The sequence below is a fragment of the Otolemur garnettii genome, unplaced genomic scaffold (genome assembly GCF_000181295.1).
Source record: "Otolemur garnettii isolate 467f Iridium unplaced genomic scaffold, OtoGar3 scaffold00087, whole genome shotgun sequence".
NCBI lineage: Eukaryota > Metazoa > Chordata > Mammalia > Primates > Galagidae > Otolemur > Otolemur garnettii.
In genome coordinates this window covers 2,723,815-2,734,926 of record NW_003852482.1, presented here as the reverse complement: position 1 = coordinate 2,734,926, position 11,112 = coordinate 2,723,815, and the positions used below count along the sequence as shown (strand labels likewise).

At 57.4% G+C, this 11,112-nt stretch overlaps 1 protein-coding gene across 1 annotated transcript in view; it reads left to right on the top strand.

Moving 5' to 3' along the window:
* MYMK (myomaker, myoblast fusion factor) overlaps positions 1–7,351 on the top strand; it is an 8,119-nt gene extending 768 nt beyond the window's left edge. The window contains exons 2-5 of the mRNA XM_003794855.3: positions 3,110–3,224; positions 3,928–4,076; positions 6,665–6,781; positions 7,202–7,351. Of these exons, the coding sequence (XP_003794903.1) occupies positions 3,110–3,224; positions 3,928–4,076; positions 6,665–6,781; positions 7,202–7,351 (531 nt within the window). The remainder of the gene's footprint in view (positions 1–3,109; positions 3,225–3,927; positions 4,077–6,664; positions 6,782–7,201) is intronic.
* Positions 7,352–11,112: the final 3,761 nt, after the last annotated feature.

Genomic DNA, 11,112 nt, shown 5'->3' with positions numbered 1-11,112 from the left:
CCCCCCCCCCATGGTCTCCTGCTCATTTCTGGGTCTGGTCTTTCCCTCTGCCTCTCTTATTTGCTTTCTGTGCCTGGTTCTCCTTTGATTTCTGGAACTACAAAGCTGTGGAATTTACTCTCTAAATCTCTTGATCTCTCTCTGGTTTTGCTCCCCTGACCCTCCAAGTGTCTCTTTGACTCCTTCTGTCCCTCCCTCCAGCTTGGTTGTCTGTCTGCAATCTGTCTAACCTATCCTGTGTCTCCCATGGTCATCCATCTGTCTGCATGTCCTCCTGCCTCCCAGCCTCTCTGGCTGTCTCCGACCCCCTACCTTCCACGCCTGCCCTTGGAGCCAGTATCCCCCCAGCCTCCTCCAGGCAATGCCAGACCTGAACTGTTTTCAACACCCCCCCCAGGCAGCCCCCACCCCAGTAGCAGGGCCACTGTGGGCAAGAATGCCAAGCACACAGGTGTACACAGGGCAGCCTGAGTGCCAGGCCTGTGAGCACACACATATTTGCAGAAATGCACTCACATGTGCCTGCATCCCAAGTCAGCCAAGCCCAAATTTGCCTACAGTGGGAGAAGCTAAGTGTGCACCGGACTAGGGGGCACACCCCCCCCCCGTTTGTTTTGCTCCCATAAGTAGCTGTGACCTGAGACAGGCCGGGTCCTTTGTGTGACCTGGGACAGACTGTGTCCCTTGTGGTACCAGATGCCACTGGTGGGAGAGACACTAGCCACAGCCCTGAGGACCCACAAGCCAGCGTCCGGTGGCTGGGTCTCTGCATAGTGCCTTAGTCAATCTTCTTACCACCCCCTCAACCCCGTGCTGTGATCCTTCTGTCACAGATGAAGAGGCCGAGTACCAGAGAGGCTGAGTCACTGTGCCCTGTGAGCACCAAGCCCACCCTGGAGCTCCCAGCTGGTTCAAAGCATTTTCCAAACACCATTCCATTTATTCCTCCTGGGTCCCTGGGCTGGTCAGGGCTGTGGGGAGGGTCTCTCTGACAGATAAGAAACCTAGGCCCAAAGCAGAGACAGGACTTGTCTGCAGGCACAGTGGGGAATGAAACTGGGGTCTTGTCCCCACATCCCATGTTAGACCCAGCCCAACAAACCACAGGCAGCTCCAGGCTACCCTCCCTGCCTGGGCCTGGGCTGGCCACACAGCTGCCTCTGTGCCGGCCTCAGGGGCTGCCCGGCCCCACCCTGCCCCACCCTGAATGTCAGGGGCAGCTGCCTCCTGTGACAAATGTGCTCCAGCCTCAAAGCCACACTCTGTTGCTCCCAAAGTCCACTCCACATGGCTTCTCCTGCATTCTGACCAGGACCCTCCTGTGACGGTCACTACTCCTATGACGGTCACTACTTTTGTGCATGCACACCCTACAGAGTGTCGTTCTCACCCTCACTTGACAGGCCGCTTGCCTGAGCCCCCACCACAAGGACCTACTGGTCAGGCCACTCGAGAGCCCCACCAGCACCCTTACCAGGCCAGGCCTGCCCCTGCTTCCTTGTGGGTGGTGAGGGAGGCCCTCAGTCCCTTCTGGCCCCGACCCCCAGGCAAGTGGTGCTGAGCAAAGCTAAGGTCTCACCATCAGGAGGAACTAAGGGCCTGGTGAGAGAGGCCCCCCAAGGGTGAGCCAGCTGCCACCTGACCCTGCACACACACAGCAAACAGTCTACACTGGGAGCTGGCCTCACAGCTGGCAGGAGGAGAGGCCGTTCCTGCTCCTGACAGGGACAGGTCTCACAGTGAGTCAGTCTCAGTCATCCACAATAATCTATGCCACGAAGGACACACAGGGGCTGTAGGTGACAGGCTGGGGCAGGAGTGGGAGGTATAGTTCGGAAGGAGCCAGGAGACCAGGACCACATCCTGGGCCTAGACCCTTCTCCCTCCTCTCGCCACTTTAAACACCTTGATCAGGCGCTACCTCAACCTCCTCCTTCTCCAAGCTAAACAGTCACGTGGCCGCCACCTGGTTACCCTCCCCTGGCCTCTCCTTAGAAAGGGGCAGGCAGCATCTGGGAGTGCTCTAACAAGCGGGACCACCACCTCCCTTGTTTTGAACGCTGTATCTCCAGTAATGCCTCCTGGGTGCACCATGAATGTAGGCCGCGTACCACTGCACTCAGTGGGTGCTAAGTCCACCGACTTCCCGACTCACCAGATGACCCAGGCCCCATTCCCTCACCAGCGTCCCGGCCGCCTCCAGGCTCCAGACACGGGCTGCCGTCCAGCCTGCTCCCTCCTGCCGAGCTGGGCTTACCACCAGTCGGTTGTGCTGGCTCCTGAGCTTGTTTATACCAGTTGAACTTGTCAAAATAATTATGTCATGTAATTAAATATTACTTAAAATGATGAAATGTGAGTGCAAAAGGAGAAAGAGTTGTTTTCTGTAAGAAATTTGTGTACTGCTTTGAAATACTCCATGTAGGCACTTAGGTTTAAATCAGGTGCAGGGTAGAAAATGAGGGGAGGATGGGGGAGGGAGCAGGGGCAGCACCTGGGTGCTGTGCTCACACCTGCTGAGGCTCTAAGAGCTCCACGCCCTTCGGAGAAACAGAGACAGAGGCTGCAGACAGCAGTTCTCAGCCCACACCCTGGAATCTGTTAAAAACCCACCCCTTGCACCCCAACCCAGAGCTCCTAGACCAGCACCTCTAGGGGAGCTCTGCTCCCTGTGTCTTAACACCCCCAGGTATTCTGATGCCCATCCCAGCCTGAGAACACTGCTGCAGGGGAGCTCAGTCATGGGGGGAGCATTTGTGCAAGAAAAGGCCCCACAGAGCAGCTACACCCAGAAAGGAGGCTCTGGCCTCAGTGCCAAGACCACCGAGCATGTGCAGTAAACCAGCTCTACCTTTGGGGTCCCCACGGCTGCCCAGGTGTTCACTGAGACATGGCACACCACGAGACCTGGACCCCTCTGGTACAAGCTCCATTTATTCCCGTGAAGGGGGCCCTTGGCTGTGCCCCACTTTTCAGATGGGAGGCTGAGGCCCAGGGCCCCTAAGTGACTTGCCCGAGCTCTCTCAGTCAGTTGGTGGCCTGACTCTTGAGGGGTTGTGTCTCAGGGGCCAGCCCCGCCCTCCACCCATGACTGCGGCTTTTTTGGCAGCTCTACCATGCCTGCCATGGCCCTGGCCTGTCTGTGCTCTGCTTCGCTCGGCACGACATCCTGGAATACTTCAGCATCTACGGGACAGCGCTGAGCATGTGGGTGTCCCTGATGGGTGAGTGGTCACTCCAAAGCCTGGCCCTGCAGGCAAGGCCGGCTCCCCACCTCCACACCACCCCCTCCATCCCATCTCTAAGAACTTCTTCTCTTCACCGAGCTCGGTGCCTCTTCAGCTCCTACATGCCTGAGTTCCTATTTTTCAGGTCCTTTTAAAATGACTCAGGTAGTAAAAGCTTGTGATGAACTGAAGCAGCCGAGACTAATGTAGGGAGAAGTGTGGCTAGGCCCTCCCACCCTCTCCTGGGAGGGCCAAGGGCACTTTCCCGCAAGTCCCCATACAGCGTGGGGCCTCATGGAGACAGGACCTCGCCAAGCCCAGGGTCCTACAAATCTGCTTCCACTCACTGCTGTCTCCGGGCTATGTGGAGACCCAGGTCCCCATGACCTGAGGGCATCTGCTCTCTGGCCCGGGAGCTCCTTCTCTCTGCCCAGGGTCCTCATCCTGCTGGGTGGGCGTGTCCTTCTGTTGCATCCTGATCTGATGAAAGCTGGTTGCCAACACAGAGCCGCGCCCGTCTGCCCACGGAAGGCAGCAGGCTTTCCCCTAAAACTGGAGGGAATGCTAACCCCCCAAGAGCATCTGGGTCTCAGGGTCTCATTAGCCAAGGGGACCCTGCATGGGGCCACCTGAGGGACAGACCTGGGGGCAGAAGCAGCTGCTCACCTTCTGCCCTGCCCCCCTCTCCCTGCCCCTCCAGCCTTGGCTGACTTTGATGAACCCAAGAGGTCCACACTGGTGATGTTTGGTGTCCTGACGATCGCAGTGCGAATCTACCATGACCACCAGGGCTACGGGGTGTACTCAGGTCCCATCGGCACTGCTGTCCTCATCATCGCCGCAAAGTGGGTGCGTATTGGGTGCACATCAATGATGGAGACCTGAGGGGCCCAACCCGCTCCTGACTGGGGTTCCTCCTGCCTGGGTGTCCAATTTACCTCCTATCCTCATGGGCGGGCAGGCTGGACACAAAGAATCAGATGAACCACGCAGAAAACAGCCGTCGGGCGCTTCAGCCAAGCAGACAGCAGGAGCCCTGTCTATTCTCACTAGCGTTGGGCTGAGCCCAAGTCACTGACCCCTCAGCTTCCACAACCACCTCGTGAGATAGCACACCTGGTGTATTGGCAGGGAACCCAGCTTCCCATGTGTCCTGCACCACTAGCCACTCATGACTGGTAGGTCATTGTCCTTAGTGCAGGGGTGGTGCTGTAGAGAGGCAACTTCACTGAGGAAAATGGCTGGGTTAGCCTGAGAAGACTTCCTGGAGGGGGCGTGTGGAGGGGGCTCTAGCAAGGGGGGAAGGTGTGGTGTGAGGCTGAGGCCTCCACATGTGTTCCTGGGCTCCCTACACACTCTGCTGTATCCAGGCTCTCTCACTGCAGAGACCAAAACCCACTCAAACTAGCCCAAGCCAAAGAGGGACACTATGGCAGGACAGACCCAGGGATAGTGGACCCAGGGGCAGGAGGGAGCCTAAGCTTTGAGGGCCAGACACAGACCTGGGAGCTTTGGCCTAGGCTGGCTCTCCCCTGGGAAAACTCCTCTGTCCCATTTACCCCTTCAGCATACAGCCTGGGATCTTGTGGTCCCGATTCCAGAGCTACTGTGTTTCCCTGAAAATAAGACACTATCTTATATTTATTTTTTCTCAAGAAGACACACTAGGGCTTATTTCCAGGGGATGTCTTATTTTTATTAAGTATAATACAACAATCTACATTTATTCAAATACAGTTAAGTCATCTTCTTCTGGAACCTGACAGGGGGAGCCCACCTTGTTGGTGAGGCTGGCACTAGTGATGAATGAACTCCTTTCCCCTAGCCGTTCGCACGTGTGCAATAGGATGCCTGCGACCGGTTACCACACACGCACCCACGCAAGTGCGAATGACTAGGAGAAAGGAGCTGTGGCAGATAAAAGGCATTCCAGTCTTCCTTAACTCCCCACACCGAAATGCATGTTCTGTGGCAAAGCTTTCAAAGTCTGCCCTACTCTGCTGGACAGCCAAGGAGGACAGCTTGATTTTGTCATTTGAGTAACAAAGAAACTGAGGCACAGAGAGACTGGCAACTTAACAGGAAATCACAGCAGGGCAGTGGTCAGGTCAGAACTTGACTTTCCAAGCAGGTGACACAAGGGAGCCTCTTTCTCCCTGAGGCCTCCAAAGCTGCTTTGTGAGGGGATCGGATGTGCTGAGTAAGGTTCATAATGTCTGTGCTCCAGGCTCTAACACCCCCTCCATGCTGGCTCTGCCCCCAGGCTATTTCCCCCAAGTTGTAACCAGCCAGAGCAGAATTTACTGTTAGTGTCCCCACAGAGTGCCATGAGACTTCCAAGGCCCTGGGGCTGTGGGTCTGGCCACAGGGATGGGAGATGGATGGGCTGCCTGTCTCCCTGCATCTGGGCTCGAATTATGTTTTCTAGATCATTAAGTATACAGTTTATTTTGGATATTCAAGGGCAGTTGTTTCCTGGAATGAGGGTGGGCTTTACTTCTTGAGGCTTGTCTCTTCTTGGGAGGGGTTTGGGAACCACTACCACCCCCAGGGGAGAAAGGGGTAAGAGTTGGATGGAGGTGCCCTGGGGTAAGGCAACCCATGGCATGACCTGGAGGTCAGTCCCATGCGGGCTGTGGACCTGGGTCATCTGCACCCAGGGTCACACTATTGCAAGGAAAATTCCAAACCCTGAATGCCGGCATCAGTTCACAATTCATTTGCTGGCAAATCGGCCTTGGCCCAGCACGAGGCCGTGTGTGGACTCCATGTGCCCCATGCAGGGATGTGTGCAGTAGGGGGCTGCCCCACCATAGGGCTTACACCTCACACTCTGGATGTGACAGTTTCTCCTTCTGGAATGCAGATATGCTGAGCCTTGAACCGCTGCTGGCCCAGGGCCTGTGCTCACAGGGGGACCTGCCCTTATCCCCCTTTCTCTGCAGGGAACCATCTGTCTCAGGGCAGCTCCCTCCTGGGCCTTGCTCCCACCTCAGTGTCTGGGAAGTCAATATCTGAGAATTAGTTCTGCTAAGTTTGCCCAATAAATATGAAGATAGATCCTTCAGCTAGTAAAGTAAATGATGTTTGTGTGCCAAGTAAAGTTGTCCCATGGGCCACCCTGGGCTGGCAGGTGCCAAATCCAACATCGACCCCTCCCCTGTAAAAAGTCACCCTGTGCAGTCCCCCTCCAAGGGTGGCCTGGTGACATCCAAAGAGGCAGGGGGGGATGTCTTTATGGGGCACGTTGGCCCCAGAGGACCCCAGCCAGGTCACCCAGGTGAAGGGCTGGGTCTGGCAGAAGTAACCCTGTGGCCTGGTCACAGCCGGGCATGCCCCACCTGGAAATGGCCAGGGTCAGCTCTGGGGCTGGCTTGGGTGCAGTCCAGTGCCTGGCCTGAGGCCTGAGAGGCCTGCTGTTACCACCTTCCCTGCAGCTGCGGAAGATGAAGGAGAAGCATGCTCTGTACCCCGACGCCAGTGTCTACACCCAGCAGCTGGGCCCTGGCCTCTGCTTTGGTGCCCTGGCCCTCATGCTCCGCTTCTTCTTCGAGGTACCAAGCCCGATGGGGAAGTGCCCTGTCCATCCAAGCCAGCTTGGCATGGCCTTGCTCAGCTGGAGATGTTAGAGGGATCACAGCCTGTGTGGGCCGAGGGGTTAAAGAGACCAGAGCTGGCCTGTGTGGCGCTCATGACCAAGCGCCCAAGCCCAGACTGGAGGGGAGGGGAGAGGTTGGAGAGGGAGATAGTGGGGAGGAGAGGGAGGAAGGGGCTCCCAGCCTCTGGTCAGAGGCCTGAGAGCCCTGAGGAGCACACTGGCCTGGGGCTGGGTGGAGGAAAGGCCTCCATGACTGGGCCGCCGGGAGGCCATCAGGAGGGCCCGGTGCACTTGGTACACAGCAGGGACTTGGGCCCTCCAGGGGCTCAGGGGATCTTGGAGGGCTGAGGACCAGACTGACTCCCTGCCCCCACAGGACTGGGACTACACCTACGTCCACAGCTTCTACCACTGTGCCCTGGCCATGTCCTTTGTCCTGCTGCTGCCCAAGGTCAACAAGAAGGCTGGGAATGCGGGGGCCCCGGCCAGGTTGGACTGTCCCACCCTGTGCTGTGCCTGTGTCTGACCTCGCTCCCCAGCTCCTGCCCCACCCCTACCCTCACACCTAAGAGTCTCCCGCCAGGGCCCCTCCTGCCCCCACCCTGCCCCAGAGCATCCAGGAGGGACAGTATCCATGGCAGCCTGGGAGGTCCAAGGGCCGGAGCCCAGCTGCTGGGTGTAGACACTGGCGTCGGGGTACAGAGCCTGCTATGTGGTGGCTGGTGCGCCCCAAGCCCTGGACTGGGTTTCACTGGTGCTCAGCAGGAAGGAAAGCACTTGTTTCCCCAGACTCGTCCTGACGGACAGGTGTGTCTAAAGCCCTCAGCCTGGTGTCTGACCACCCCACAGCCAGCTATACAGCCAGTGCCAGCCACCAAGTAGGGGCACCCAGCCACCCTGTGTCATCTGCTTTCCCCTGGAAGCTGACATCACCCCTCTGTCCTATGGCCTTCGGCTCTGGGTGCACCCATTAGGGGAGCCATGGCCAGTGTGGCCAGCTCAGTCCCTGGCCCAGGCCTTCCCCTTACCCAGCCTTCCAGCCAGTTCCTGAATCAAGCTGTTTCCATAATAATCACCAATAAGACTCCTTGATTTACTGATCTTACTGCATGCTAGGCAATTTATTTATGTCCAGTTCTTAAAACAAGACTTCGAGTCAAGCCGTGTGACTCCCATCCTATGGACAAATACCCAAGATTTTGAGCTGAACCCACACCACTGGAGCACCTGTCCTTGTCCTCAGTCCCACACACGGCCCTCAACCCTGCCTGCTGTCTCTCAGCCCTGCCTGCTGTGCCCTCTGCGAGGAGAGGGGTGTTCGAGCACTGTGACCTTGAGCAGAACCCTAGGGCCCACACTATGAGCTCCTGCCTACAACAGTCCGAGAGTGGTGGGTGGGGTGGCCAGACATCACCTCACAGCCTGCATCTCCTCAGAACCCAGCCCACCCTCTCCCCTGGCAGTTCCAGGCCCATCGGTCGGGCAGGAAGTTGCTGACACCTATCTGGGGCCTGTTTCTGTTTCCAGACGGTGGCAGCCAGGTCCAATCCCTGAAGTCACCTTCCACATCCTCAGGGGCTAGCTCCACACCTGGGTGGGGACGCTGTTCACTCCAGCTCCTTGGCCTGGCCCCATCCCAGAGGGCCGTGGGCTGGCATCTCCTCAACCCTGCTCCCCCGGCAGCAGAGGGCAGGCGCAGGAGACAGAGCCTGCTGTGTCCTGTGTTTCTCTCCTGGCTCTCGGGGTCCTCATGAGCTCGGGGGCCAGGACAGGATGCCATGCCTGTTTTCCAGATGAGGAAGCTGAGGCTCCACAGTCAGAGCTCTGAGGGCAACCACCCAGCAGGGGATCAGGGACCTTTGTCCCCTGTGCCTCATCACAGGCCAAGGACACCGACCCCCACCCAAGTGCTGTGCCCTGACATAGAGAGCATCCTGGCACTGCCTCTGTCTGCTTTCAGTCTACGGGAGGGGGTGCACACACATGCACACATGTGGACACACGTCACACAGACATGTGTGCACCATGCACATACACTCATACTCCACAGCACCAGGAAGGGACAGGCTGGCCCGGGACCATGTACACTCTGTAGGTCTCCACACCAGGTGACAGGGAAGGTGCAAACTTGGGCCTCGGGGGCACCCTTGCAGGAGCAGGTTTATGCAAGGTGGCCGGCCTCGGGTCACCTTGCTGCCAGCGCCTCTCAGCTCTGTGGCAACACATGGAAACTCGGAAGTGGCAGGATGCTCCCGGCAGGGAGGACAGGCCCCCCAGCGCATGGGGGCCACACTAGCAGGCTCTTCATTGTGGCAGTGCTGATGTATGAAGGCCGTCTGGGAGCCCGGCCAAGTCTATAAGTCACGGACAATTAAGACGCGCGCTGCAGCCCATAGCCCTGCCGGCCTGGCCTCTCGGCTCTAAGCCCAGCCTCTCCCTCCCAAGGAGAGCCAGCTCCCACAGAGATCCCTGGGGCCCTACTTTGCAGATGAGGGCACTGAGGTCCAAGGACACCAGGCAGCTTTGACAGTGGCTGCTGAGTTGGTGAAGGGACCAGAGTCTTGCCGGGTGGTGCCCTCCTCCAGTGGCCTCAGGCATCAAAGCCCACTTTGACATGTTGGAGGCTCTGACCAGGGGCCAGGAGGTGAAGGCTGGGGAGGGGGACCACCGTGCTCCCTCGACACACAGAGCGGCCACCAGGATACCTCAAAACTACTGAGGAGAATCATCACGGCCTGCAGACACTAACACATTGGGTGCCAGTGTTGTCAAGCCACAGGTTGTCATGTCCCTGCAATCTGAGGACTGTGGCACCTGAAGCCACAAGAGGCCTCCACTCTCACCCCAGCCCACCTGGAGCTCTATATAGAGCCTCCACAACCAGCCCTGATTGTGGGTGGGAAGCAGGAGGCCTGAGGTTTCCTACAGTGAGTGCTGGGAGAAGAGGCTGCAGAGACCACAGAGGCCGACAGGCAGTGCTGTCCAAACAACATGCTTTAATGGTGAGGTGCGCCGGGCGGCCAACACCACACCTCCCACCCCTGCCTGGAGACCAGCTATCCAAAATGCTGCCTGTACAACTAAGAAAATGAATCTGTAAATGTTAATTTTAATTAATGCAAATTTAAATAGCCACATGGGAAGCACTGCAGACGCAATACAGGATTTGCATCTGAATCTCAGATGCACAGCAGATAACCGTACCACACAGGCATGGCCTCTGAAATCGGGGACGCACTCACAGGAGACACCCTTTACTAACAAACGATTCGTTGTCTGAAACACCGATTTAACCTGGCACCTGGACTTTATTAGGCAACGCTGCCTTGTGGCCAGTAGCTACTACAGAGCCACGAGTCCACTGGAGACGGACAGGCAGTTCTGCGGACATGTGGGTTTAGAAAGCCATGGGTTAAACTGCAAGCAGAGGGCTTCAGGGCCTGGTTCTGGACATGGCCTCACTCCAGGACATGGGAGCCAGATGGTGCTGTCCTTCACAGCTGGGTCATTTCAAACTCAGGAGGAAAGGTGGGCACAGACCCAGCAAGAGCCCCCAAGCCTAGGTTTGGCTTCCAAGGAGTAGTGACAGCCCATGTACCCCCACCCCATTGCCCAAAGTCAGCCCCTGCCCAGCCACGTGTGTGCACAGCCAGGCACACGCTATCCCCCACCGCCCAGCATACACAGCAAGAGCCCGGCTCAGGGGGAGTGTGGCCACCTTGGGCAGTACCAACGTGGACAAGTATTATAAACATTTACAACAACGTAGACAAAACAGTCTATTGTAGAAGCCCCCCCTCCACTGGTGTGAGGCTGGCACGGCTGCGGGGCCAGGACGTCCTCTGTTTGCACAGCGAGGTGTTTTCGTCTGAGGGCAGTCTGCGTGCTGTGGCCTTTGTCGTGTCTGCTACTGAAATTTCCTGTCTCTGTTATTCTCTTCTCTAGTAAGATGATCTGAAACCCAAAACTTTTATTGCCCCTTTTAAAGAGGCTTTACAGCCCCCCCGTCTGCTTCTGAGCTGTCCGGCTGGGATTGCAGTTAGGGAGCTGCCGGGAGTGGGGCCTGGCTGGGGAGGACCTGGAGGAAGTGGGGGGTTTGCAGAGCCAGCACGCTGCCTCGGAAGCGTCAGTCTCTCCTTGCTTGTTAGCTGGTTAACTAAGCTAGCTGCATATGTGGTTAAAGAGGGCCAGTCACCTTGGGCCCTGGCAGTCCTCCTGGCCGCCCCTAATGGCCGAGTGACCCTGGCCTGATTCATCCCATCTCTGCACATTTGTTCTCACTTTTGG